Source organism: Drosophila simulans, chromosome 2L (assembly GCF_016746395.2).
Source record: "Drosophila simulans strain w501 chromosome 2L, Prin_Dsim_3.1, whole genome shotgun sequence".
NCBI classification, from domain to species: Eukaryota; Metazoa; Arthropoda; class Insecta; order Diptera; family Drosophilidae; genus Drosophila; species Drosophila simulans.
Window position 1 is genome coordinate 13,021,999 of NC_052520.2, and position 26,089 is coordinate 13,048,087.

Here is a 26,089-nt window from a genome sequence, read left to right on the forward strand (position 1 = left end):
TAATTTTATTATTTTAATAAATCACCTAATGCTGAGTCACAGACACTTAAAATCATTAATCGGTGTGCTGAATGCGCCTATTCCAACGCTTACCAACACTGTTTGGCTTGTTTTGTTGTCAAGGAACCAGTGTTGGCACACAGCCGAGTGAGAAAAATGAGTAGAAAACAATATTAGTTAAATAATATCCACAAATAATGCCAGAAAATGCATCCAGCTCGATGCCCACAGAGGCGGGCTTCCGGAGCATGCGCAGCCAACTGGCGGGCAGCACCTTTGGCCAACGGCGCGAGGACATCTTTCGTCGTCTCCAGGAAAGTGCGCATCAAATCACACAGAAGTTCAGTGGCAAAGAACTGGCCACTGAGCGGGATGAATCTGTTCAGGAACTGTGCGAATCCCTCGAGGAGCTAATGACCTACGGACTTAGACAATCGGCCAGCACTTCCTCCTTCAGTGCCGCCAGCTTCATCCAGAACATGCAGGAGATGGTGTCCGGAAATGCGGGCGGAGGCAGCAACAACAATGACGCCACCTTCTGGGAATTCTGCCAGACGCATTTGACGCCCCACGAACGTCAGAGGTATATGGAGCTCAAGCAGATCTGGACGAATGTGGGCAGAGGACGTGCCTTCATACGCGCCACACTTAACGAGAAGCGATTGCATAGCCATGTCCTCACCTGGCTGAGCGACGAGAAGCAACTGCATCGATTTTACACACCTTGGTCCCTGCTACTCAACGATGAGGCGGCCAAGAAGCTGCCAGAGATCATAGACTCCCTCAGTGATGTACTGTTCGCCCTCAATGTGGACACCACTGAGCTGAATGCACCCAGGAGATCGACGCCAAGTGTTCAAGCCGTCAAAGAGGAACCAATTATATTCACCACCAGTCCAGTGCCGGTGGTGGGACGCCAAAAAAGACCTGGCATTGCCGTGGAACGTCCCATTGAGTGCGTCAACTCCACAGAGGATTTACTGGGTGCCCTAAAGCCCATCGAGTCGGTGGAGGTCCAGCAAATTCTCTCCAAGGAATTCATCGAACAGGAATTAGCCCAGCCACAGGAAGAAGTCAACTTGGGTCCCTTCGACCCCATTGAACCCGAGCTGGAGTTTCTCAAGACGCCCTTGCCAGACATTGGCGCGCATGTTGGAGAGTCAGAGCTCTACGAAGACCGGAGCGACACCTCCTCGCAGTGGAGCAAGTCCTCCTCCTCTGCCAACTGCTTGGCTAACAGCCAACAGCAAGCGGCGCTGGAGGAGCATGTCAACCAGCTAAACGAAAGATGCGCCCTACTGGAAACCCGTGTGGCGGAGCTTAGTCTACAAAATCGCCTGCTCATCCAAAGGCTGACCAAACATTTTGAGGAGACCGGCATCGACCCCAGTTCATCGCTGTGCTCCAATTTCCTGATAACCATTCCGTACGTAAAGCTGTCAAAGTCGCAACGATCTGGTTCCCACTACACTTACGAGGTTCACATCACGATGAGGCAGCGTTTGGAGCACTGGACGTTTTTCAGACGCTACAGCGAGTTCAACAAGCTGCACAAGTCACTGCTTAAGACCCATCCGGTGGTCAGTGCCGTGGAGTTTCCACCAAAGAAGCATTTCGGCAACATGAACCTGGTCTTCGTGGAGGAACGCCGCCAGCAGCTGCAGATCTATCTGCTCAACCTGGTGGAGACCCTGCCGCAGGTGGAGGCCTGTAAGTCGAAGGCGGAGCTGCAAAAGGTTTTCCCCTTCTTCAGGGATAGGTAGCAATCTTTACTGAATCTAAGTTAACCAAGGAAGCTCGAAAAGAACAAGTATTCGCAACATATTTTATCTATTTTGTTGTAGATATCTTTATCTATATGTGTAATAACGGAGTTGGTCCAAGTGCTGTAATCATTGATATTAAATAAAGTTAAGCCTTTTTCATCTAATAAAGTGTTTTTACTTTCCTTAAATTTTTAACGAGTATCTTTAAATCTCTTGATTTTAGAAATACTATAACATGTTCTTACTTTGATATGCAAGCGAAATTAAATTGAGATTCTTGCCGACTATACAAATTAATAACTAGTTTCACTAGGGTAGATTAAAATTAAATTAAATTAATTTGTGGTATTTTATTTATGAATAATTTAAATTGGTAAACTAAAATCAGCTGTTTGGTATGTCAAACAGCCCAAAGTACGGGCACACTAGCCGCCGAACAGCTGAGTTTGTTGTTATCAGCAATTTGAGATTCAATTGCGTGTACTTTATTTTTTGTCGGCGTAATTGATTTCTGCACCATGATCGAGTGATCGGCTGGTTATCCACGGCCTCTAACCCCATTGAAGCAGCGCACTCCGTACGCGTGACTCCGGCACATTTGCTGTGAACAGACACCAGCAACAACACCAGCTAATTGAATTAGTGCAGCGGAAGGTGGATTTTCAAGGCCGACCATGTCGAGTGTCGCCATAGCCATCAATGCGGCCATTTCGGCCGCCGCCTACTGCATGACAGTGCGGATGATACCCCGCTTCCGCGAGATGTTCATCAAGGCCAATCTCTTTGGCAAAGATCTGTGCAAGAAGGACAAGCCGCAGGTGTAAGTTGGCGCTTCGTTGTTTTGTAGATTTTCTAACTGGAACGATTCCTAAACTCTAGACCTGAATCCTTTGGCGTGCTGATTGGCTGTGTGTTCTTGGTCTCCTTGTTTCTGTTCATACCGATTCCCTTCGCCTTCGATGAGGCAGCTGCCACGGACGCGATTACTGGAGGCAAACCCGATACCTTTCCACATGATAAGGTAGCTATCTAATTGATAGATGTTTATGTGCGCCACCTTATCGACTGTTGTTTTCCGCATAGTTCGTGGAATTGATTGCCGCCCTTCTGTCCATTTGCTGCATGATCTTCCTGGGCTTCGCCGATGACGTACTCGACCTGCGATGGCGCCACAAGCTCCTGTTGCCCACCATCGCCACGTTGCCGCTGCTAATGGTGTACTACGTCAACTATAACTCAACGACGGTCATCATGCCCAACTTTGCGAGAAATCTGTTTGGGACCTCCTTGAATATAGGTAGCTAAAGTTCCCAAGAAACGAAAATCTCTCAATCAAGAGATGACACCTATTTTGATTTCTTCAAGGTGCCTTGTACTACGTCTTCATGGGCATGTTGGCGGTATTCTGCACAAATGCCATCAACATCCTGGCTGGCATCAATGGCCTGGAGGTGGGGCAATCCTTGATAATTGCGGGCTCCATTCTGGTCTTCAATGCCATCGAACTGTTGCTCGGTCACCAGGTGGATTCGCATATCTTCTCCATTTACTTCATGCTGCCTTTCCTGGCCACCACCCTAGCGCTTTGGAAGTTCAACAAGTGAGTATTCCAATAGATTTTTATTTTTATAAATACTGAATTGATCTGGAAGGTCAACAAATTTTCGTCTAATTATAATTAGGGTACGTTAGTAATAAACTAATAACACAAATCACGCTTCAAAATTGTAACCAAAACTAAATTCGCTTAAATTTGCTTGCCTTCTGATAATTGGTATCAATATTTAAAGTAAATCTAAAAAGCTTTCTCATACAGATCGTGTGTGTTATATCTTAAAAATAATGCTAAATTGCGATCAACCCAATTCACAACTTTTTCCAGCAAATTTGAGACTCCTCTCAGTTGGTTGCATCGACTTCCTCTCATAAATTCATTGTTTAGTTCTGGTTTTTCTTATCACAGATGGCGGGTCTGTCTGTCCTGTCTGCTGAGATACTAAATTTGGAATTCACCTGGCCAAAAACACAGAAGGGCATTCGCATGAGTGGATTAGGAGGCAGAGTATGATATGATGATTATGAGATTGTTAGACTTTGATGGGGACTCAAAAGCAGGCACATATAAATATATATTCGTAGGTTTATGCTGGTTCGATAGGCTGCCATGCCCAAGTCAAACTTCGGCAGGCGTAGTTAGTCTTCGTCCTGCAGATCTTCCAGGACGTCCACATCGTATAGGTTCACCAGCAGCTGGCCATACTGGCTGCTGTGCTGGAGCGCCTCCTCCGGAGCGAAATACTTCTCGCTCTGCTCCCGCAAGCGGTGCAGCTGCGTGGTGCCATCGATGTGAACTCCATTGGCTATCAGTTGCTGCATGTAGTTGGCATCGATGTGGGCATTGCGGGTATCGTTGGGTAGCTTTACTGGCAGCTTTCGGTGGTTGGAGCTCTGCAGCAGGAGCACAATCTGCTCGGGGGGCAGGCACAGCTCGCAGTTCCAGCCGCCGTAGTGGTTGAGATCACCCAGTGTGCTGCTCGCCAGCCGGTGCAGCCGGTGGGCATCCAGTTGGGCACTGTGCAGGTGCCCCAAGGAACTTATCACCCCATTTAGGAGGGTCTTCTTCGGATGCTGCCAGTAGAATCCATACACATTGTACTTCAAACGGAATTTCAGCGGCAGCACATCCTTGGCATAGTACTTGAGAAACTTGAGAGCTGCTGGCGCGTAGACCGTTCCACTGTCCCCGTGGAGCAGCAGATCCTGCGCCTGCATTTGGACACCACACTGCTGCCACAGCTGCCGTCTGAAGTGACTGTAGGCCATTGAGCTGCTGCAGTTGCTCTCGGAGGAGCAGCGAAGTAGTGTGTAGCTCGTTTGGCTGCCCAGCATGCTCTCCAGACTCCGCTCCTTGCTGCCGTTGCTCACATAGTATATGAGAAAGTAGTCAACAACCTCGATGAGCGCTCGAATTTGCAGCTCCAAGAGCTCCAGACTTAGGTGATCCCAGGCGCCCAGTTCCAGCATATAGAACAGGCGGTGCAGGGAAGTAGAACTGGCCTCGATCAGTTGAAGCGGTGTGCTTCCGCCTCGTTTACTGGCCCGATTGGACGTCATCAGGGCTCGCCATATGATCTCCGGCTGGCCGCAATCTCTGCCGTGCCAGCCAATTTCACATCTGCACTGCGGCGGCGCCATTAGATAGTCCACATCGTTGAGCCGCTGGCTCTCATTGATGGTACCCTCGCGATAGCACCAGAGGTTTGGGGTTAGGCCCATCTCCGCGTCCACATAGGCGGGCACGTTGTAGTCGGGCAGGTGGGATTCGTTCAGTCGTTCCGGTTTCATTTGATAAAAGTCCCTGTCGTAGCGGTTGACATTCTCCTGCTGATGCGGACAATGGGTTCCGCCCACAAGGGTCATCTTTTCCATAGGCGCTTCACCGCTGGCCACGAAGTTCACCCGTCCGCCAAGCTGGTCCATTGCACCGCGCTGCTGGGACTCCTGGCCACGACTCATCTGCAGCAGCCATATGCAGCCGATGAAGCCCACCTGCAGCACCAGCACCAACCAGAGCACCAGCTTCTTAGTGATGGCCAGCCGTCCAACGCCGGCTACCGGTGTCTGGTTGTAGGTGGCCAGGATTGTGCTTCTCACCATGGTCACTGGTTCACTTTCTGCAGTTTATCCTGCTCATTCCGTTTCGATTTTTCGTACTTTTCACGCTTTTCTTCCGCTGGCAAACACGCCCAAAAATTTTACAGCACCCCTCAACTCCCCCGCACAGCTGACGCAAATGTCCTCAGTCAGCTGTTCGCCGCTGCAGTTGTAATCTGGCTGTTTCGCTTCGATGGACCTTACAACACTGGTTGTTACTGTTATCGAATTATTAAGGATATTATTTGAAACTTAAATATACGTTATAATCTCTTATCGTCTTCTTAAGTTTAATAATTATCATATTTACAAAAAATATTATTCTATTATTTTTACTTCTTTTGATTTGTAATATATATCTATATATCCAGATATCCATCGCAGGTGTTTGTTGGGGACACCTACTGCTACTTTGCCGGCATGACTTTCGCCGTGGTTGGCATCTTGGGCCACTTCAGCAAGACGCTGCTGCTCTTCTTTCTGCCGCAGATCCTAAATTTCCTGTACTCCACGCCGCAGCTGTTCCACTTTGTGCCATGTCCGCGTCACCGGCTGCCCAAGTACGACAACAAGACGGATCTGCTTCACATCAGCACCACGGAGTTCCGCCTGGATGATCTCAATGCTCCGGGTCGCCTGATGGTCACAGTATTGCGGAACTTGCGACTGATTAGCTGGCATACCAAAGCGGACGGAGTTGTAAGGACCAACAACTTTACGCTCATTAACTTCGTCCTCGTCGTTTTCGGACCTGTCCACGAGCGAGTGGTCACCCAGATGTTGATGGGTTTCCAGGTGCTGTGCACACTGATTGCCCTGACCATACGATATCCCCTGGCCAACTACTTCTATGCGAAAACGTAGCCCTCGATACCATGATTCTTCGATTCTGATATTTATTGTAGTAAGCCTTTGCTAAGTTAACTATACAAACAGAATACATTTATTTAATGCCTACACAAAATATTTCCCGAACATAATTCGTAAGTAAAAATCTGTACTTCACTCGGCAATAAAGAACCGAAAGGAGCAAGTTAACTCAAAATCATCACCATGGCCATGAGCGAAATGTCCGAGGAGGACCTGTCGGCGCCCGAGGAAGAGGAGGATTTGGGACCCAATATAGGCGTAAGTTCCAAAATTGATGAGTTTCGTTGTAGCACTTTATGTGCTTTGAGTTCTTCCTTCCTCAAAAGAAATAACTTTTTAATGGCGTAACTTTAATCTGAACATTCTAGTAACAGTTTTGAGTTAGCAAGGAGCTCAATTAAAACAAATATCTATAATAATCCTCCATCCCAGCTCTACATAGGCGGTCGAAATGCTGCAGGACAGAGACAAGGTAGAGGTTGGGCCATCCTGCCCAACGGAGATCAGTATGATGGGAACTACAGGAAGGGTCGCCGTCACGGCATCGGGGTGTACGTGTTCAAGGATGGATCACGGTATTACGGACAGTATCGCTGCGGGAAGCGTTGTGGGCGCGGCATCTTCATCTATCCGGACGGATCCGTGTACGAGGGCAACTGGCGAAAGAACTTGAAGCACGGCAAGGGGCGGTACAAGTATGTGAATGGGGACAACTATTCGGGTGACTGGTTCAAGGGCCAACGTCATGGGGTGGGCATCTATCAGTTTAACAGCGGAACGGATGGCTGCTGTCTGTCCGTCAGAATGAAGGCCACCTGGAACAGCAACATGCGAACGGGTCCCTTCGAGCTGTATATCGGCAATGAGGACAAGTGCACAATACTTCATGGCATTTGGGATTCCCTGTACCCGAGTGGACCGGCCGTGTTTAGCTTCAACAATCGATACCTCCTGCTGGGCTATTTCCTGCCCGCCAGTTACAACATGAAGGCGATCAGCAACGAAGACGAGATGGAGGACGCCGAGGAGCGCTTGGAGGACGAGATGGGTGATGCGGAGCCAATGGAACCAACACTATGGTTCGCCCAGGAGATGGCCGTGTATGACTTTTCGTTGCTGCCACAGGAGCCAGTGCCTCTGGCCATTTCCGACTCCGAGCTGTCCGTCTGCTCGCTCTCCACGGAGCCGAGCATGCGCAGCGAGGAGAAGATCAGTTGGTATGGAGAGGGTGAGGAGGCCGAGGGCGAGGAGGGCGGCGAGATGGAGTGCTTCCCATGCGAGTGCGATCTCACCGATATCAGCGAGGTGGAGACGGAGAGCGAGGTGTGCAAAATCGACGCCAATCCATGCTGCATTGAGATCCTCAAGCAACCAGAGTGTCCAGATCCTTAGGAATGTAGCTACTATTCCACATGCACTTGTTATTTTTATTTTATGTTGCCTGCAAATGAAAGAATATATCAGTATATCTGAAAAAAAAATATTTATATTAACTCGGTGGTCGTAGAATGATTTAATCTTGGAATTCAGAATTCGCCAATTGATATATGTTATGGTTTATTTGTTATATACGCTTTTATTTTCATACAGTTCAATTAAAATTTGTCAGTTTCACTTTAAAATACGCCTTGCACTTTACAGTTTTGATGCTTTAAACTCGTTATGTAATGAAATCACAAATGGGGGGCTCTTTTCAAGTTTCATTGACGTGATACCTCAGCAATGGAATCCAGTGGTGAATTGATCTCAATTTTAAATTCATTAAGCTTGGTTTTTGATCAGCTCATCGGTCGGTGTAATCGTATGACTTGTTCCGATATACATATATATTTCCTAATGTTCAGCACTCGAATTTCTGTGTTTTGCTAATTAACTCTAAGTTTAATTATTGTTGTCCGCCCTACCATCGTAGCGTAACCATTAACATTAACTTCATTTGCAGATGCGTGTTTGATTTACGTACATCTATACAGTTTATATCTTCGTTACTAATGTTTAATTTAAAAAAATCTCTAAGTGCTGGCGTGGTCAGGCTTGGGGGGAGTAGATGGTAATGAGGCGGCATTTCCCAGCTTGCTGCTGACCTGGCAGACGTCGCCGCAACTGGCGGCCAAGCTGTTGGACTCACAACTGGACTCGGACGGTGGAGTCTCGCTATTCCCTGCGTCGCCCTCCTGCTCCGCTTTGCACAACGACGCCGTGCCGCATTCGTCCAGGATAATGTTCAGTTTCTCCGTCCTCATCGCAGGAGCAACGGATGAGGTCAGCGAAGTGGTCTCCACCGGATTTAGGCGAAGCATTTGGTAGGGTGCTTCGCCCTCCTTCTGCAGCTCATGCAGTGTGCTACCATCTCGCTGTTTGGAAACCTTATAAATGGCCGGACATGACTTTGAGCTCTTCACATCGTTCAAGTCCTTCAGTTCGGGCATCCCCAGTGCTTTTCCGCTGATCTTTCTTAGCGGCTGCATCTCCTGCTCTTGATTATTGTCCTCCACGCTGATGAACTGCGATAGAGCCCCCGCTGCCGCCAAAGCCGCCGCCTGGCTACTGCTGCTGGCGCCTTCGGGATTCATATAGAGCATGGGGGCATTGTAAAGCAACAGCTGGGGTTCCATTTTGAAATCGTGCTCCAACTGCTTTTGCTGATCCAGATTCTCATCAATGTAGTTGATGTGGATGGGGGAGGTCTGCAGGTTAAGTTGCGAGCTATGCAGCAAGTCATCGTCTGGTGGGGTATAGTAGAGCGACGCCTTGCTTGCTGAGTAATTAGCAGATAGGCGCGCCTTAATTTTTTGTATGTGCAGCTCCTTGGAGCCACCAAAGTCCATTTGGCCTTTGAAGTAGCAGTCTATGTCTGTTGAACAAAAAGAATTACCTTTAATATAAATACGACTCAATGGTGTTTTGTTATAATAGTTTACCCTCGGCAATGTCTTCCTCACATCCTCCGCGACAATTCTCAAAGTAGAAACTAGGAAGGTTCTCCAGCACCTTGTTCAGCGTCTGCTGTTGGTATTTGTATCCCTCGCGGAGGCGCAATACCTGATGCGCACTAAACTTCCGGATTTTGTTCCTTTGGAAGACGTAGTTTTCCCGCACCCAGCTCAACTGGCCTGTGGAGTAGTCGCGCACCTTCTTCACCTGATCGTAGTATTGGTCCTTCAGCGTGGTCAGATGATTCGAGCCTATGTCGCGGAACTCGCGAATATGCTTGGCCTGGCTGGTGTAGCTGCTCTGGATCCACTCCACCTGCTGGGCGCAGTTCTCCCGGATGCGGTGCACCTGCTGCGTGTAGTTCTCTCTCAGCCTCTCCAATTGCTGGCTCTTGTAGGTCTCGATGCTGTCCAGCATAGCGTATATTTGGCGTTTGCGCGGTGACTTCTTCTTTCGATTGACGCAGCAATAGAAGCGATTACAGATGCCCCAGCGTGACAGGCAGCTCCTCAATCCCTGCACAATCAGGGTTAGCAGCAGGAATGCGGTAGCCAGAGCCGTGCCAAACAGAATGCTACCGATTTTAACTCGGTAGAACACAATGGGATCGATGTACAGTCTACGAGAAAAGGAAAAAACCATTTAAATTGTTATTTAAACATGATAGTCGCCATTTAGTCCCACCGTAATCTTGCCGAGGCTTTGCCCATCACATTGAAGGCATAACAAGTGTAGAGGCCACTGTCAATTCTCGAAATATTGTGCACCAGCAGCGATCCGTTCTCCACCAGCACCACGCGTCGTCCCACTAGACTATTCTGGCGTGTCCAGTTCAACGACTGAATGTAGCTCTCGTCCATCAGAGCAGCTAGCTCCTGGGCACTCGGTGGCTGGTGAGCATCCTCCTTGCTGTCGATGATGATCGGCCGCTTGTCAGGATCAGCATGGTGGCGTAAAATCTTATTGCGTGGTGTCACCTGATGAAGAGTAAACGATTAACTCTGTGCCTCATAAAGAAGTTCATGGAAGAATATTACATTTAGTCACCTCTAGGAAAGCTAAAGGATTAACTATTAAAAGGGCATAATAAGTTCCAATATCATGTGATATTTAAATATATAAAAATGTGCTATGCTATATGAACATATACTCCTTAACTAACACGATAAACTCTAAATTTGAGTACAATATGAGGATACTCACCCAGATGATGTCCGGCACTGGGCTCCCTGAAATCTGGCACTCCAGCTTGGCGGTGGAGAGAAGCTTGTGCATCTTTGGCTCGGAGAACTGCACCACCGAGGGCACTGAGCAGTTGAGCTTGCTTAGCACGCGGAGCATATCGCCGCGATAACCATACTGACACTTGAGCGCATCGATTTGATGGTCGATACTCTCGTACGAGTCCAGTGGAGTCTGGTTGGGACTGCCATTGCTATTGTTCTGTGCCTGGGGCAGTTGGTGACGCAGGCTAGTGCTGGTATTCGCCAGCCAGGCAGTCAGCCAATACATGCTGCAGTCGCACTGATACTCGTTGCCCAATATATTAAGGTAGTGCAGCTGTCTGAGCTCTTTGATATTTTCGGGCAGCGATCCCAAGCTATTGCCACGCACACTGAGTCGCTGCAATCGCGACAGCCCTGAGATCTGGGTGGGCAGCTGCAGCAATCCGTTCTCGGCCAGCAGCAGCTCCCTTATATTCGGAGTATTGGCGAACAAGGTGGCGGGTAAATGCGTTAGTTTCCGGTTCTGCTGCACGGAAAGGTAGCGCAAACGATGGAGCACTTGCGGATCCACAAGGGACTCGTCATAGCGCGATATCCAGTTGGAGAACTGCTCTATGGGCGTCTCATCAATGCGTAGCAGCACTAGGGAGCGCTGCCTCTGAAACAGGCCACTGGGCAGCTGCTTGAACTGGTTCCGACTGAGATCCAACTGCCTGAGGGCATGCAGCGACTGGAAGATGATGGATGACAGCAGGGTCAGGTTGTTGCCGGACACGTTCAGGGCGAGCAGGTGATCCAGAGACTCGAACGCCTTTCGATCGATGACGGACAGAGAATTTTGGCTAAGGTCCAACTGACGCAGCTCGCGCAGACTGTACAGACTATGCTTGCCGATGGACTTAAGCTGATTTCGCTGCAGGTGCAGCTGACGCAGCTGCCCGTTGCGGGCAAAGAAGTTGTCCGGAAAGGAAAGCAGGCGGTTGTCGCTGAGGTCTAGCACTTGGAGGTCGGCTGCCGTTTGGAAGAGCATAAATGGCAGGACGCTCAGCCGGTTTCCGGATAGATAGAGGCGCTCCAGCTTCAGGGCTCCAACAAATATGTCCCGTGGAAGCTCCGTCAACAAGTTCTGGCTGAGATTCAGCATGCGCAATTCGCTCAGCTCGCCCAGGAAGCGCGGCGGTAGGTAGGTCAGTTCGCTTCTGTCCAAGTGCAGCTCCTGCAGTTGCTTCATGTGCTGCAGGTTTAGCAGGCTGCAATTGCTCAGTCGATTACCGCTCATCTTAAGTACTTTCACGCGCCGCACGGCCAGCGGAATGGCCCAATGAAGGCACTCCAGGCGATTCTCGGCGAGATTCAGCCGTTCCATATACTCAAAGGAGTGCGGCTGGCGGGTGAAGAGCTCCCTGAGCGTTTCATCTTTAAGCTCACTACTCTGCCAGCTGAATTCCCTCAGACTTTCGAGCTGCGGCAGCTTTAGGGGATTACTGCGATCCGCAGGTACATGGGCCAGCATTAGCTGGTTGTAGTTAATGTGCGAGCTTCGCTGGGAGAGCAGCTCCTGGTTAACACGCCTCAGGTTCACATCCTCGCAGCTAAGCTTAAAAACATTGCCCGTGGGATCGACGTTACCGACCGAAGGAAGTTCATGCTCCTCCACCTCTACGCTCTCTGATCCGGCGTCCGCCGCATCCAGCCACAGACCCTCATCACTGTCACTATCATCTAGATCCGAGTCGACGGCATGGCCAACGAACGGCAGGTGGAACTTGTAGCCCAGCAGTGAGAACTCGTGCTCCTGCCAGGTCCTTATCCTGGGCCTGATCTGTGGACGATGTTGCTGCGGGATTTGGGCCAGGTACGCCTCGGCACTGCTGTATGTGGCCAGACAGTGGGTGCTGTCGCCACTGATGGCCGTTGCGGCGTTGAGCACGACAAACAAGGCACACAATATCAGGGAAATCTTCGATATTGCTTCCATTTTTCAGTATGTAATCTCAAATATTTGTACGGTCGCATAGTACACCTGTAAGATAAGAGGGCTTTCAGAATATTATTGATTACTAAAATAATAATTTCATATTTTGTTATAGCCAACTATGTACAAGCCATCTTGATGTTTGTGGATGTCTGCTCACTAATTTGAACCAATTTAGGTTTTTGGTCATTATTGATTTTCGCTTTTACCCTTCGGGAGCCCAAAAAATGTGTCGCAACTCTCATTTCAGCGGGAGAAGGGAAAAGTGTGACTGGGCAATGGACAAAATCAATAAGTTAGGTAAATAATATAAATAAAACGGTGGTCTAAAGGAGGCGGAGGACGCACAGTCCAGTTGCGTGTCCAAATGGCGACGCACAGAAATGTGTGGAACCGTAAAGTGAGGGAACTTTTGTAGCATTCTTTTAATAATGCATTATAATAGTGTCTGTCTGGATGTGGACGAGTTTCCACTTCTCCAACGACAGATTTCCATTCGCACGCAATGAAGATTAAGAACTTTAAGGCATGCAAGAAACTAAAAAGTTATAATGTAGAAGTTTTAATGGAGACACTTAACAAAAAAGTTTGTAGATTAAGCGAATACTTTAGGTAAAAATTTGATTGTTTTTGATAAAAAGGAACATTAAATCTTGCTATAAATTGGTTTGCTCAATTATTTTCTATTGCTTTAAATCTAAGGTTTTAGAGGTCTTAAAGTACTCGTCAAGTTTTATTGAGATAAATGGTCCGCAACGCTGTGAATCAGCAAGTGGCCATTATAAGTTAGCATATATTTTAATTTTCCTTAATACCGCCGCATGCATTTGTTTATAAACAGAAATATCGAATGAATTGCCGCCCAGCAACCACAACCTGCACCAACAAAGCAATTACGTACAGTATATAGTATACTTCAGTTGCCAAGATTATTACTCAATGGCTTTGGGATAAAAAGTCGCGAGAACTATAAAATAATTCATTGTATAATACAGCCCATGTCTCGAGTGACTGACCCGATGCCACGTCGAATATATATACACATATATATAGAATATGGAAGGCGTAAAGCTTTTCTATTTGTTGATAAATTGACAACGGTTGGTGGTGGCCAGCTGTTGGGGAAAAGCTGATAAGAACAAATGAGCCCATAAAACTGATAAGCCGGCACTTTGCGAAAAGTGATCAAGATGGATGGTCGCAGGGGTATTCCATTTAATCTCAGTTCCCAAAGAGCTTGATTCGCTAAGTAAATATGACTGTTGATGGCGAATATTCAACACACAAGCAGAAATCTGGCCAAAACGAATGCAAACAACAAAAATAACGAAAAACCGATACAAAAATAGCCCAGCACACAGACGTAAAAAAAGCGAAATACACATGCAGAAATATGGCTAAAAAAGTGCCACGAATCTAAGACAATAATTAAATTATGTATGTACGTTTGCCTCGCAGAGCGAGAAAGTAGTTGCCAAATTGGAGTGGTGCTACCAATAAATTAGACTAATCAGCTGATATGCCAGTTAGCTGTATATTTTTTCCATTAATTTAAATGTCAATTTCGCTGAGCCAAAGAATAGGAGCAGCCCGAAAGAGACGGAGATAGAGTGGGTTGCATAATCTGTCATGGAATCCGAGCTCAAAACAACCGTTTAACTGGGTATACAGTGCGGGTACATAATGTACATGCGATACCTACACACAGACACACGCACACACTTGCAACACCTGGTGACATGTGAAAAGCCGCTAATGAGTCGGGCCGACAGTAAAACGGCCAATTAGCCGAGATTCCCTGCTGCCCGCAAGTGGAATCATTCACCAAAATGAAGATTTCCTCGCCGTTCCGCCCACTCTCATAATTCATTCATCGCTTTTCGCCTCCTTTTTACCTTGGAAAAACTCATCTCAAGTGAGTGTGTGCGTATGTGAGCATATACATATGTAAAATATGTATGTATTGCGCAAGGTGTTGCAGCTTAAGATGTTACCAAGGGCAACGATTTGCGGCTCTGATGTAAATCGAGAAATAACGGGAGTATCTAATTCCAGGTATTATGAAGCCACCGAAACTTCTGGTTTCGCACTTTTTCACCCTTTGTGCCTAAGGCAGCCGTTTCAGCTACGCACACACTCGCATCTGTCGAAAGTTTGAACTTTTCACTGGGCTACATAGAAAGTAACATCTCTGTTTTTTATCACAATATGTTGGTCACTTAATAAATATGTCTTTTGTGGCATATTGTTTAATTATTATCTCACCGTTGTTTATATTCTCTGCATCTTTTCGCGTCTTTTTTCGTCTGGCTTGCAGTGTGACCGCAAAAGAACCGTTGAAGCATACTCATACGCATTAGAAGGTAGTCAGAAAAGGCGCTTGAAATATACTAAAAACCAGTGCTGTACAATGGTAAAATATAATATATTTATATTATTGTTATTTATAAAATGGAAAAGAATAATTAGCTTATTCAACTTATTTAGACCATTAACACAATATTTTAAAGATTAGCTTATAATATTAGTTTAATTGCGGAGGGCCACTCTCTTCCGCTCGCTGCACAGCTGGTCACACTGACGGTGCAATCACTTTTTTTTCGTGATAAAATTAAGGAATCTTGAGTTCATCGTTGATAAGCAGGCGATCTGATAATTGCCAGCACAGCAGCTCAGATAATTATAAAAGCAGAATCAGCTGGATATATAAAAGAGAGTCGTAATGCCCCGCCGATTGGCTGGCCGCAGTAACCTTACGATTGTGACGCTCGCTTTGCAGTCGTGGTGTTTTGTTATTGGAGCAGAAAACATATTCCAAACGAGATTATAAATAGTCACGATTTGTGTCGCGGTTGTCGCTGTCGTCGGGAGGATGAATGTGCAATTGCAGATGCCGTTGAAGCAGCGCGCTCCAGTTTGATCCACAGTGATCCGCTCTTCTAGTGCCCGTGCAAACCGGGCGAATAGCAACAACAAATTAGGTCGACATTTCGGGCACAGGTAAGCCTAATTTCAGTCGAACAAAATTACTTGTTAAGTTATAAGCTAATTATGAGTTGGCTGTTTCAATTAGGCTGCAGAGCCAAATCAAGCGGGCCACGGGCCCAAAGCGGAGTCAACAAAGAAGCGGGGCAAAGAGACATCGAAACATTGGTTTCAACACCACACGTTCAAAGTGAAGGTCAACGTCACAACGACTCGAGCGGCAAGTCTGGCGGCCGAAGGCGAAAGACAAAGCCATCCGCCGTCACCAGCACAACCTCCAACACCACCGCCCCCGCCACCGGTAGTCTCCAGATAGCCAGCACCATGTCTGCAACATCCTCCGAATCCTTTGTGCACGGCCAGCGGCTAATGCTCATCTTCCTGGTGGCCCTGTGCATCGTAGTTGCCTGCGTCCTTAGCACCGAGACCACCATGCCCACGCAGAACATGTCCAACAAGGAGCGGGCGGAACTCCGGTAAGTCTCAGCTCCTATGCTATTTGTTTAAATGTAACCCATATATGCATCAGAAACGAGGAGGTCAAATTAGCATAACTCGTTTTTAATCATTTATGGATATACATTTAAATGGCATGCTTATAAAAACGAATTATATATCCATGACTCTCATATTAAGTCATATTAAAACGCTTAAGCTTAAAAGTTGTTCTGAACAATCACATAGAAAGTGAATTCAAGTATACAATATGTTCCATTTGCTTTCAGGGAAGAGGCTCGCGATATGTTCTATCATGCATACAACGCCTACATGCAAAACGCCTATCCAGCTGATGAGCTAATGCCGCTCTCCTGCAAAGGACGGTACCGGGGAGTGACGCCATCGCGTGGCGACATGGACGACATTCTCGGAAAGTGAGTTCAAATAACTATGGCTTGGAGGGAACACTAACATTGTTCTTACTTTTAGCTTCTCCATGACTCTGGTGGATACTCTGGACACACTGGTGCTGCTGGGTGATTTCACAGAGTTTGAGCACGCGGTGAAGCTAGTTATCCGCGACGTTCAATTCGACAGCGACATTATTGTGTCGGTGTTTGAGACGAACATTCGAATGGTCGGTGGTCTCCTGTCGGCGCACATCCTGGCGGAGTATCTGCAAAAGCATGCGGACACGATGCATTGGTACAAGGGCGAACTGCTGGAGATGTCTCGCGAGCTGGGCTACCGATTGCTACCGGCGTTCAACACATCCACGGGCATTCCGCATGCGCGTGTTAATCTCCGCCTGGGCATGAAGGATCCGATGCTCAAGAAGTCCCGTGAAACGTGTACCGCGTGTGCTGGCACCATCCTTCTGGAATTTGCTGCTCTGTCGCGTCTAACCGGTGATCCCATTTTCGAAGTGCGAGCCCACGCCGCCATGGATGCGCTGTGGAAGCTAAGGCACCGTGGCTCCGATCTCATGGGCACGGTACTTAATGTCCATTCGGGCGATTGGGTGCGACGCGATTCTGGAGTCGGAGCTGGCATCGACAGTTACTACGAGTACCTGTTCAAGTCGTATGTCCTACTGGGTGACGACAAGTACCTGGCCCGCTTTAATCGCCACTACAACGCAGTGATGAAGTACGTAAGCGAAGGACCCATGCTACTCGACGTGCTCATGCACAGGCCACATGCTAAGTCCAAAAACTTCATGGACTCGCTTCTGGCATTCTGGCCGGGCTTGCAGGTGCTTTCGGGCGATCTAAAACCAGCTGTGCAGACACACGAGATGCTCTATCAGGTATGTAACATCCTTTCCATAGCCACCAATGATTGCGATTTGTTTTACACATATATTTCATCTTATTTGCAGGTCATGCAGATGCACACCTTCATTCCAGAAGCATTTACCGTCGACTTCCAGATACATTGGGGACAGCATCCCCTGCGGCCAGAATTTATAGAGTCCACTTACTTCCTGTACCGCGCCACTGGCGATCATCATTACCTGCAGGTTGGCAAGAAGGCTCTGAAAACACTCCAGCAGTATGCTAAGGTATCTTGCGGCTATGCGGCCGTCAATGATGTACGGACTGGCAAGCATGAGGATCGCATGGACTCGTTTGTGCTCTCCGAGACGATCAAATACCTCTTCCTACTGTTCTCCGATCCCCAGGATCTGATCATAAACGTCGATGAGTTCGTCTTCACGACCGAGGCTCATCTGCTACCGCTCTCTATTGCCCAACTAGGGAATGCCACGTTTAGTAAGTACTTGTAAATTGTTTTACGTAATCGCCGCAACGCTATCAGTAACTCCATCTATAGGTCTTGAAAGGTCTCAATTGTTTATTTGCAACAATCTCTTTTATCTTTAATGTACTGATAGTCAAGTTGGCCATTTGTGAGAACTTTTATTCATGTTTTCCTTTATTTGGCAGGCTTTCGCCAGACGGACGAACACAACGTACTCGACTTCATGCGCACCTGCCCCAGTTCAAATAGGCTTTTTCCTGAAAAAGTACGCAAACCACTGCGCAACTTCATTACGGGCTCGTGCCCTCGCACCACCGCGGGGAAGCGACTCAGCGCCCTGGATTTTCAGGCAAGCAATGCAGATCATCTTCGAGCTGTTTACGACATGGGCATTACCATGGTTTCGGTAGGCGACCGCAGCCAAGGCAAGGTGCGACTGTTTCATAGTTTCTATAATGTAAGTTTTTTTCTGTTCTGCTTTTTGGTTTCGTCTGACACTCTGGCTGGTAACCATTGCGCCACCAGTTCCTCCTCGATCTTCCGCTTCCTACTCTTCCTTCTCATCATCATCGCACAGATCGTAGAACAAATTAATATATATTCGACTTTATTCAGGCCAAAAGTCACGAGGAGGGCGAAATGGGACTGCAATTTATGCAGGAGATGCTTGAGCTGACCAAGATGCAAAGCATAAATCAGCTAGCGCAACTGCAGGTTTGCATGCTTTATACATTTCAAATGGCAAGCATCATAATGATTTTTTCGTTTCTAGGCCGTAGCCTACGCCACTGACGAGAACCCACAGGATTGGATCGCTCTGATGGCTGGGCCCTCGCACTTTAGCCCGGAGTTAACTGGCGATCAGTTCGTCCAAGGGGACGTGATACTGGCCAAGCCGCTACGAGCCTGCGATGAGAGCCTAGAGAACGCCGAGGAGGCGAAAGGAAAGGTCCTGGTGGCCGAGCGCGGCGATTGCACGTTCGTTAGCAAAGCGCGACTGGCCCAGAAGGTGGGGGCGGCGGCGCTGATTGTCTGTGATAATGTTCCGGGCTCTTCCGGTGAGACGCAGCCGATGTTCGCAATGTCCGGCGACGGCAAGGACGACGTGCTCATTCCAGTCGTCTTCATGTACAGCATGGAGTTCGGCAAGCTGTCGGCGGTCATGCAGCGGCGGAAACAACCTCTGCGTGTTCGCGTCATGCAGATGGTGGAGTTCAAGCGCTGGCAACTGGCCAAGGAGCAGCGGCAGAACCAAACAGCGTCGGTAGCACAGAAACCGGACAAAGAATTGTAGTGGACTGCTACGGCTGCCGGAGCACCCTCAGCGTTTACTCTTCTTTCGGGGCTTGATACAGCCTTGAAATGGTTCTCGCCAAAATAGAGATATGTATATTCTCTATATTCGTAACGTGTGTACAGTAAGCGAACGTAACTAAATTGGAATTTCCTGTACTTTACTAGACATGTAAGAGCGATTTAATGCCACGAGTTATGGAACTCAGTTTAGGGATCTTTGCATTTCGTGGTTGGTTCTCAGGCAGGCAATTGGCTTCCTAGTGGCAATATTATAACCGAATAGCATCGCATTCGCGTTCATTCTAATTGTATATTTGGTCCACCTCACAATTTTTTCGATGGATTTTACCTTTTTGATGTAAGCTAAACTTCTGTATATAAAAACTTAGAACTTAGAGACTAACAAAATCGTAAATAATGATTAGTTTTAAGAAAATAGTTCATAGGGTAGACAGTCGGAATTGATCGACAACAGAGTAGTTGAAATTGATTAGATATTATACAAAATTAGTTTAAAATATACGAACTATAATGAAAAACCAAAGGCATTTTCGTTTTGTCATTAATACTCAAGAGCCAGCTATGATCTTACAACTGAGATCTTATAGGAATTACCTTCCCGTGTACTCCAATACACGAAGATCTCGGTGACCACCTCATCCGTATAATCAAGATCCAACAGATGGCAAAACCAACTTCGCTAGGATGCGAGTCCAGAGGCAGTCTCAAAATCCGTGATCGAGTATTATAAACCAAATAATTGTGGATGCCAACATATCTGTGAATCGACTAAATGCAATTGTTGCAAACAAAAACGTTGTATATTTAATAGGATTTCCTTTTTAATGACATTTATTTCTTTCCATTTTGGTGTTTCAATTGATCTTAAAAATATGACAAATTCACTACTTCAGTCGGTAGTAGCAAATCAAACAGTTGAATTCATAAGCCTAAAACTACGGTAGCTTAAGCTAGTTTTGTTTTTCTTTTAGAAAAAATAAAAAGAACGAAAGAAACAAAAACACTTATTTCAAAATAGCGCATAATAAAGGCTACTACTCTCCGACTTACTTAAGACTAAGGCGAAATGTTGATGCTTCTAGATGATCATGATTGTTAGGACTACGGGTTTAAGACGCAACTTTTTTATAGTTTCGTATATTTGAACTATACTTGGGCAGACAGCCAGAAGCACATTTATAGATCGGGTATTCTGTGTGATATTCAACATGGGATTGTGTGAAAAAAAAACAAAAACTTTGTTCAAGGCCAAGACTCTCCACATTCCTAGTTCCGCGACACAGGTCTACGCCGATTGGGTCTGCTGGACAGCCAATTTCAGCATGTGATTGGCGATACTATCTACAGTTAGGGATTGCGGGGACATCTCGATCACTTGGGACTTGTGGCGGGCATAAAAACGCTGCGCACCATTGCTTTGCGGCGCCAAATAGGTTAGCTGTCTCGGATCGGCGGCACTTATCCAGGCCTCGTCGTTCGATGCTGACTTGATGATCAGGTGATCACCGGTGTTAACGCCCTCCGTGGCATCGTCGAATTGCGGCGATGGTAAGCGATGGACCTGCAACAGGCGGTGCGAGGGCGTGGCATGGGACAGCTCACAGGCGATCACATGCACCTCAGCCGGTTTGTTTGGTTCTCTGAGCAGCTGGTACAGCACCAGCATGCTGCTTTGGTCCATATCGAGGCTAGGATAGTGCATAGCAGCCAGGCAACGGCCCAGCGGCCGGCCCAAGTCGTAGTTCATCAGAGTATCGCCGCTGCGATGATCCCAGACGGTGATGCGCATCTGGCCGTAGCCGATAAGACGATCCTCTGAAAGGCACTCAATGTGACGCAGCTCGTGGCGCAACTGCTTAAACTCCCGTATGGAGGCCAGCGTATCCAGCGTGGGCGTCAGTGAATACTTGCAAATGCCCGAGCGCGACTTGCCCATCACCAGTTCCTGCTGCCATGCCATAACGAAGTAACGCGAATCCGCTATAGTTGTGTATATTACATGCGGCCATTCGCTAAATAAACAAAAGTTGTGGGTTACGTCATAGAATTTATGCATACTGCATGATGAACCTCACCAATTGACAGCATCCAAGTGCACCGAGTGCATACGTGGTCGTAGTTCCTCCTCGCAGAAGTAGTACACATTCACATGTAACGAGGTTAGCTTCACCTCCCTCTTGTGATGGTCCAGCGGCCTGCTCCGCATTTCCAGGTACACTGGCGTCGAATTGTGCACGCAAATGCGGCTGCCAAACGGCGTGAAGATCTCTCTCTCTGTAATGGATCAAAGAGGCTAGAAAGATTCGTAATATATATATATATGATCGTAACCCACCGCTAGTCAGGCGCCGCACTCTGCCCAGGTAAGCCCAACGCGGGCCCTTATCCAACTCCTTCTCGACATCTTTGGGTTCGCGCGAAGGTGTTTGGGGCAACTGTGGAGGGGGAGATTTTCTGACGCCATCAAAGGAGGAATTATGTCGGGTTTGATGCAGCACGTTGAACACTTTGGAGTACTTCCAGAAGGTAATGCAATTCTCCTGCAGCACAATGAGCTGTTCCAGCTCATAGTACATATAGAGAACCTGGCCGTGCTTGGCAGAAAGTGGATTTGCTAGCGTCGCGGATCCCTGACTGAGTCGCAGCAGACCACCAGGAGGGGTGGCCAGGACTAAGTCAGCTGGATTGACTTTTCCGGCTTGCTGGCGCGGGCGATGCAGCTCCGTATTCGGTGGCGGTGTTGTTGGGGATGGCGGGTAAATAAGCACGGGCTGTGCATAAGGCGATTGAGCGACGGATGGGGAATGAACGAAGGTCTTGTCAGCGGCTTCTTTGGCTGCGGAGTTCAACAGATGGCTGTGTGTAGGCGCAAATGTGTTGGGCACGTCAGCGAGCCTCAACACTGTGGCATTAGGAACGGCTGCCACAGGTTCAGTCACCGTTTCAATATTGGAAGGCAGTGACTTGGCTCGTGCTCGCTTGGTCCGCTTACTAAGGCGACTAGATTTCGTTGCACTTGTCGTGGCAGCTTCAGTCTCCTTGACACCTTTCATCTTTCGGGGAGAGTTTGGCGGAGCCAATTGCTGTTGCTGCAAGCGATGTTGCTCAGGAAGACTTTTGTCTACCGGTTGCGGCTTCTTTAACGACGTCCGTGCTGCCTTGGGCATTAGGCCCTTTTTGGTGGTTTGTGCTGCACCGCCAGCAATCCGTTTCGATCGTCCCTGAGCCATTTCATCCGACAGGGCGTAGCTCTTGAGCAGACTAACCTTGCGGTTACGAAGTAGCTTTGAATTAAGATGTGTGGTGGAGCGGGTAACCAAGTCGCGTGCACGAGCTTCCTTCCCGGGACTGGATGCACCCATGGTAGTGCGGCGTCGTGGTGTAGCGGCAACAGGTTTGGTGGCTCCATGGGTTTTCCTATGCTTTGGTTTCTTGGGTGTATCCACTGGTAAGGGGACTGGAGACTGCAGAGTATCCTTAGCTGGACTGTTTATTGTAACACTTTTCTTCACTGGCTGGGAAATGACTGAAGGATGCGGCGCGCTTACGTCACCAAAGCCGCCGATTAAGTGCGAGGGCGCCGGTGAGATGTGAGACTCCTGCCTGCTGTGCGATGCATTCGGGGGCGAGGCATTGCTTGTAGCCTTGATAATATAAATTGATGGCTTCGTCTCACGCGCCTGGCGCAAGCGTTGCTGCATGCTCTCCAGCAGCTTGGATTGGGCAGGTGCGGCAGCCTCGAAGATCTTAGTAAAAGCCGCCTCAACGGACTGAACCCGACCCTTATCAGACTCCTTGTCTATCTCATGTTTCTGGTAGCCGTCGCCATCCACGATGGATCTACGACGTTGCGGCTCCGGCCCTTTGTGCGATGGTTGCCCCTCTACATCCTTTGAGGATTTTGAACTGGCTAAAAAGTCGGTGGTTTTGGGTGACCTCTTCGTAGAACAATCTTCCTCTTCCGCAAAATATGAGTTGTACAAGTGATTCAGCTTTCGCTTATGCTCTGCAGGCAATTGAGAGTTGAAATGGACATCCGCGTCCCCCGCCATCCTCGAAACGGATTGTGATGTCTGAGGCGGGGAGGGTTCTTCTTTATCGGTGCTAAGCTCACTACTGGTGGTCAGCGGTATCTTCTTGTCCTTATCCTGCTGCCTATCTCGCTCCCGTTCGCGCCGCTTTCCACGCACATCACTACGCATCCTGTCCAGTTGCTGCTGAGGTCTCACCCGCAGCGATCGGCGAGCGATAGTGCTGTTGGCTAGCTCCCTCATGGCGGTAGCCACGGCATTTGCTGTTGACAGTTCGGTGAGACCCAGATAGTTGCAGAATTCCTGTTGCTCATTCGGATAGTTAACGTAAGGCCCCTGATTCCCTTCCATTTGCATCTCTGTAAATTAAATTAACCAATTAAATTTGCAATAAAATACAAATAAAAAGTCTTACGTTGGGGAGCCTGTGGCAGTTCCTCGTAGTGATACATCTGTGGCTGTTGGTTCATCTTTTGCTCCATAAACTGCTGTTGCTGCATTGTTTGCACCTGCTGACGCATAACATTCAATACAGCGTTGGTTAGTTGTTGTTCTTCTGAGGGCCCACGGTCGCTTAAGTTCGCCTGCATAAAGTCAGCAAGTCCTGCCGGAGCAGTTGGACAAGGTTTAGTATAGGATACGGATGCGACCAGGTCTAAATTCGCAGCGGATGAACATGCCGTTTGAGTAAGCGCGCTACTCTCCAGGTCTGCTGTAGATGTTTCCTTGGTAAGGTTCCGCTGCTCGAAGTTTGGTGAATCCGTGTTCTTAAAGTCATCAACATCTGCCAGCACTATCTCCTCTTCCTCCGGCTGTTGATCATCCTGTAGCTCCTCCTCGGGTATCAATGTGGTTACAGACGCTTTTTCCATGCCCACCACCTCGTAGCAATCGTCGTCATCATCATCTAGCACAATTGTCTCCTCGGTGGGCAGAATGTGCAAATAGCGACGATACACCGGTCGTTCCGCCGACTGAGAGCTGGCCAGCTCTTGAGTGGATTCGTCTGAGGTTTGCATGATTTCACGGCTGATCTTCTCCATGTTCCGGACCAGTGTTTCACGGAACTCGGCAAAGTTAAGCTGTTTGAGTGATGCGGTAACAGCCTCATACTGCTTGAAGGCAGCTTCAAAGCCTTCCACATCCTCGACATCGGCCCACTCCTCCCTAGGTGCCGTTTCCCAATTGGAGACTTTCTCGGCGGGACTCATCTGCGGCTGAGCCTGACAGATGCTTGCCAGTCTTCGATCCATAGCCTCTCCATGCAGCGTATTCTTCATCAGCGGCGGATATTTGCGCTTCAGCGGCGCCACTTTGGATGGAGGGCGTCCGCCCGTTAACTCGTCTTCATAGTCATAGTGATCGCTGGCGTTGGGCATGGAGGATGAGCTGACGGGGAATTCCGTGGGACTGCTGTGTTCGCGAAGCAACTTTCTTTGCGGATTATTTGGCAGCGGCTCCTGTCCCTCGAATTCAATAATGTCGATAGGCTGGGCTTGTTCTTCCTGGATGACTGCGTCCTCGCATTCTTCATCGTCGTGGTCCTCCAGTTCGTGATCATACACCTGACAAATATCTGGACGTTCCTCCTCCATCGGTGTGTCGTCTAAGAATGTGGCGTTTTCGTTTTCCTCCGGCGCCTCGTCGTCGACTAGTTCCTGGTGCACTAAAGGCTGTTCTAGCGCTGCATCACTAAGGTACACATTGTTTCCAGCCGCCAATCGTGCCTCGGCCACACCCATATCCTCCACGACCTCCTCGATGTAGGCAGTTCCATTGAGACACTCATTCGCATCACTCTCCTCGGGCAGCAAGCCCAGCAATGCTCCGGTACCGTTTCCGGCCATCATGATGGCCCTGGCGAACTCCTGCTCGCATGCCACTCCCTGGGTGGCTACTATGATCTCACAGCAGTGTTCTTCTCCTAAGACGACCATGTTCTCTCCATCCACTGACTCATATATCACACACTGCTCCTCTTCCTCGGCCACCTGAAGTTCATGTTCACCCTCATCATTCTCGTGGGACAGCATTTCGAACTGGTCAACATTGCCATTGGTCAGCAGCATGGCGGGGCTGCTGACTACAGTCTGCATTAGTCCAATGGCCGGATCCTGGACAGATTCGGGCGAGTCTAAAAAACAAGAAAAGTATGTGAATGCATGAGTGAGTTTACCATATTCGATATTTCATATTTTCAATTAGGAAAAATGTTCATATAGAAGAGATTAACAAACCGTTGATCTCGATGACCTCGTGGCTGCTGTACGAACGTTTTGCCGGGGTGCAGGTGGCCCATGCCGGTGCTTGGTGTGTCTCTTCGGCCATCATCATTTGTCGGCGAAGTCCGAATATTAAGGGTTCACTCTGAGAGACGAAACTGGAAGACGGCTGCTCCTCCGGCCAGCCCTTGAAGCCGCTGCCACTCGAGATAAGGCTTTGGACATCCGAGTCGTCGGAGATCACGTGCAGCATGCTGTCCACGGCGGGGTCCAGATCTGCTCCCGTCCTCGAGGATCTGGTGACGGATGTAACGATATCCGTGGGATACTCCCGATCCTCAGCCACGCCCGATGCGTCGCCTGGAGCTTCGCTGGCCTCCGTATCTACCTCGTCGCCTTCCAGCGGCGAGTAGCGGTTCAGTAGTTGCTCCTCTGCCGTAACGTAGGCCATCAGGCTGGCTTCTCTCCTGGACATCGCGTTGGTACGGGGAATGGGATTGGGATTATCTAGCCCTCGTCGACTCGTTTAGCAATTGTGGTAGGATTTCTTGTAAATTTAGCACGTGAAATTTAAAAAATATACTTGATGCTGTCTAGAAAACAATGCCCGAACTGACTGTGGACGATCATGATTACATTATCATGGCTTGGTCGGTTTCCTTCGATTGTTATTTTACGTTCTCTGCGTGCTTTGCGTTGTATATTTCTTATTTGATAGGCTTAATATTTTAAGTTGCTTTATGCTGTGTGACCGTGGAAAACACCGTAGTATTATCTCACATCGCCATGGCCAATATACGTCTTAAAATACCATCGGTATTATTTTTACAGTGGGATTAATCAATAAAATATACCTTTGAAATATTGAAAGGTATTGTGATTCTGTGATGATTTTATAAATTGTTGT

The 26,089-nt window shown here is 48.1% G+C and overlaps 7 protein-coding genes across 9 annotated transcripts; 4 read left to right on the forward strand and 3 right to left on the reverse strand.

The window, feature by feature from the left end:
• The first annotated feature begins 85 nt into the window (after window positions 1-85).
• LOC6732157 (sorting nexin-29) lies at window positions 86-1,930 on the forward strand. The gene has a single exon (XM_002079253.4). The coding sequence runs from the start codon at window positions 198-200 to the stop codon at window positions 1,761-1,763; it is 1,566 nt and encodes a 521-aa protein (XP_002079289.1). The 5' UTR covers window positions 86-197; the 3' UTR covers window positions 1,764-1,930.
• A 249-nt stretch (window positions 1,931-2,179) lies between these two features.
• Window positions 2,180-6,465, forward strand: LOC6732158 (UDP-N-acetylglucosamine--dolichyl-phosphate N-acetylglucosaminephosphotransferase). The gene is made up of 5 exons (XM_002079254.4): window positions 2,180-2,586; window positions 2,646-2,787; window positions 2,850-3,063; window positions 3,132-3,366; window positions 5,792-6,465. The coding sequence occupies exons 1-5, from the start codon at window positions 2,441-2,443 to the stop codon at window positions 6,282-6,284; spliced, it is 1,230 nt and encodes a 409-aa protein (XP_002079290.2). The 5' UTR covers window positions 2,180-2,440; the 3' UTR covers window positions 6,285-6,465.
• LOC6732159 lies at window positions 3,368-5,601 on the reverse strand. Its single transcript, XM_002079255.4, has one exon. It carries the CDS (start codon window positions 5,421-5,423, stop codon window positions 3,960-3,962), a length of 1,464 nt encoding a protein of 487 aa, XP_002079291.2. The 5' UTR covers window positions 5,424-5,601; the 3' UTR covers window positions 3,368-3,959.
• Window positions 6,407-7,762, forward strand: LOC6732160 (radial spoke head 1 homolog). The gene is made up of 2 exons (XM_002079256.4): window positions 6,407-6,548; window positions 6,723-7,762. Exons 1-2 carry the CDS (start codon window positions 6,474-6,476, stop codon window positions 7,680-7,682), a joined length of 1,035 nt encoding a protein of 344 aa, XP_002079292.1. The 5' UTR covers window positions 6,407-6,473; the 3' UTR covers window positions 7,683-7,762.
• Window positions 7,763-7,830: 68 nt separating this feature from the next.
• LOC6732161 lies at window positions 7,831-14,843 on the reverse strand. Of its 2 annotated transcripts, none has more exons than XM_016178325.3 (5): window positions 14,691-14,843; window positions 10,428-12,473; window positions 9,909-10,201; window positions 9,212-9,843; window positions 7,831-9,144 (listed from the first exon to the last, which is right to left on the reverse strand). In XM_016178325.3, exons 2-5 carry the CDS (start codon window positions 12,426-12,428, stop codon window positions 8,303-8,305), a joined length of 3,768 nt encoding a protein of 1,255 aa, XP_016024843.1. In that variant the 5' UTR covers window positions 12,429-12,473; window positions 14,691-14,843; the 3' UTR covers window positions 7,831-8,302. The 2 variants fall into 2 exon arrangements, with proteins under 2 accessions (XP_016024843.1, XP_016024844.1); XM_016178326.3 differs by having other exon boundaries at window positions 10,428-12,489; window positions 14,691-14,800.
• Window positions 14,844-14,964: 121 nt separating this feature from the next.
• On the forward strand, window positions 14,965-19,452 carry LOC6732162 (ER degradation-enhancing alpha-mannosidase-like protein 3). 2 transcript variants are annotated; one of them, XM_016180074.3, is made up of 8 exons: window positions 14,965-15,425; window positions 15,499-15,886; window positions 16,136-16,282; window positions 16,338-17,157; window positions 17,230-17,623; window positions 17,798-18,069; window positions 18,228-18,326; window positions 18,385-19,452. In XM_016180074.3, the coding sequence occupies exons 2-8, from the start codon at window positions 15,735-15,737 to the stop codon at window positions 18,904-18,906; spliced, it is 2,406 nt and encodes an 801-aa protein (XP_016024845.1). In that variant the 5' UTR covers window positions 14,965-15,425; window positions 15,499-15,734; the 3' UTR covers window positions 18,907-19,452. The 2 variants fall into 2 exon arrangements, with proteins under 2 accessions (XP_016024845.1, XP_016024846.1); XM_016180075.3 differs by having other exon boundaries at window positions 17,798-18,042.
• A 280-nt stretch (window positions 19,453-19,732) lies between these two features.
• On the reverse strand, window positions 19,733-25,960 carry LOC6732164. The gene is made up of 5 exons (XM_016178323.3): window positions 25,198-25,960; window positions 23,376-25,094; window positions 21,265-23,319; window positions 21,005-21,203; window positions 19,733-20,941 (listed from the first exon to the last, which is right to left on the reverse strand). Exons 1-5 carry the CDS (start codon window positions 25,655-25,657, stop codon window positions 20,215-20,217), a joined length of 5,160 nt encoding a protein of 1,719 aa, XP_016024847.2. The 5' UTR covers window positions 25,658-25,960; the 3' UTR covers window positions 19,733-20,214.
• Window positions 25,961-26,089: the final 129 nt, after the last annotated feature.

Coding starts and splice junctions, on each gene's coding strand:
- LOC6732157 (XM_002079253.4), top strand. CDS start 198: ATGCCAGAAAATGCATCCAGCTCGATGCCCACAGAGGCGGGCTTCCGG.
- LOC6732158 (XM_002079254.4), top strand. CDS start 2,441: ATGTCGAGTGTCGCCATAGCCATCAATGCGGCCATTTCGGCCGCCGCC. Junction 2,587..2,645: donor AAGAAGGACAAGCCGCAGGT/GTAAGTTGGCGC, acceptor CCTAAACTCTAG/ACCTGAATCCTTTGGCGTGC. Junction 3,064..3,131: donor TGGGACCTCCTTGAATATAG/GTAGCTAAAGTT, acceptor GATTTCTTCAAG/GTGCCTTGTACTACGTCTTC.
- LOC6732159 (XM_002079255.4), bottom strand. CDS start 5,423: ATGGTGAGAAGCACAATCCTGGCCACCTACAACCAGACACCGGTAGCC.
- LOC6732160 (XM_002079256.4), top strand. CDS start 6,474: ATGGCCATGAGCGAAATGTCCGAGGAGGACCTGTCGGCGCCCGAGGAA. Junction 6,549..6,722: donor ATTTGGGACCCAATATAGGC/GTAAGTTCCAAA, acceptor CCTCCATCCCAG/CTCTACATAGGCGGTCGAAA.
- LOC6732161 (XM_016178325.3), bottom strand. CDS start 12,428: ATGGAAGCAATATCGAAGATTTCCCTGATATTGTGTGCCTTGTTTGTC. Junction 10,202..10,427: donor CAGTGCCGGACATCATCTGG/GTGAGTATCCTC, acceptor ACTCTTCATCAG/GTGACACCACGCAATAAGAT. Junction 9,844..9,908: donor AAAGCCTCGGCAAGATTACG/GTGGGACTAAAT, acceptor CTTTTCTCGTAG/ACTGTACATCGATCCCATTG.
- LOC6732162 (XM_016180074.3), top strand. CDS start 15,735: ATGTCTGCAACATCCTCCGAATCCTTTGTGCACGGCCAGCGGCTAATG. Junction 16,283..16,337: donor ATGGACGACATTCTCGGAAA/GTGAGTTCAAAT, acceptor TCTTACTTTTAG/CTTCTCCATGACTCTGGTGG. Junction 18,070..18,227: donor TGTTTCATAGTTTCTATAAT/GTAAGTTTTTTT, acceptor GACTTTATTCAG/GCCAAAAGTCACGAGGAGGG.
- LOC6732164 (XM_016178323.3), bottom strand. CDS start 25,657: ATGTCCAGGAGAGAAGCCAGCCTGATGGCCTACGTTACGGCAGAGGAG. Junction 23,320..23,375: donor ACTGCCACAGGCTCCCCAAC/GTAAGACTTTTT, acceptor TTTAATTTACAG/AGATGCAAATGGAAGGGAAT. Junction 20,942..21,004: donor CACTTGGATGCTGTCAATTG/GTGAGGTTCATC, acceptor TTGTTTATTTAG/CGAATGGCCGCATGTAATAT.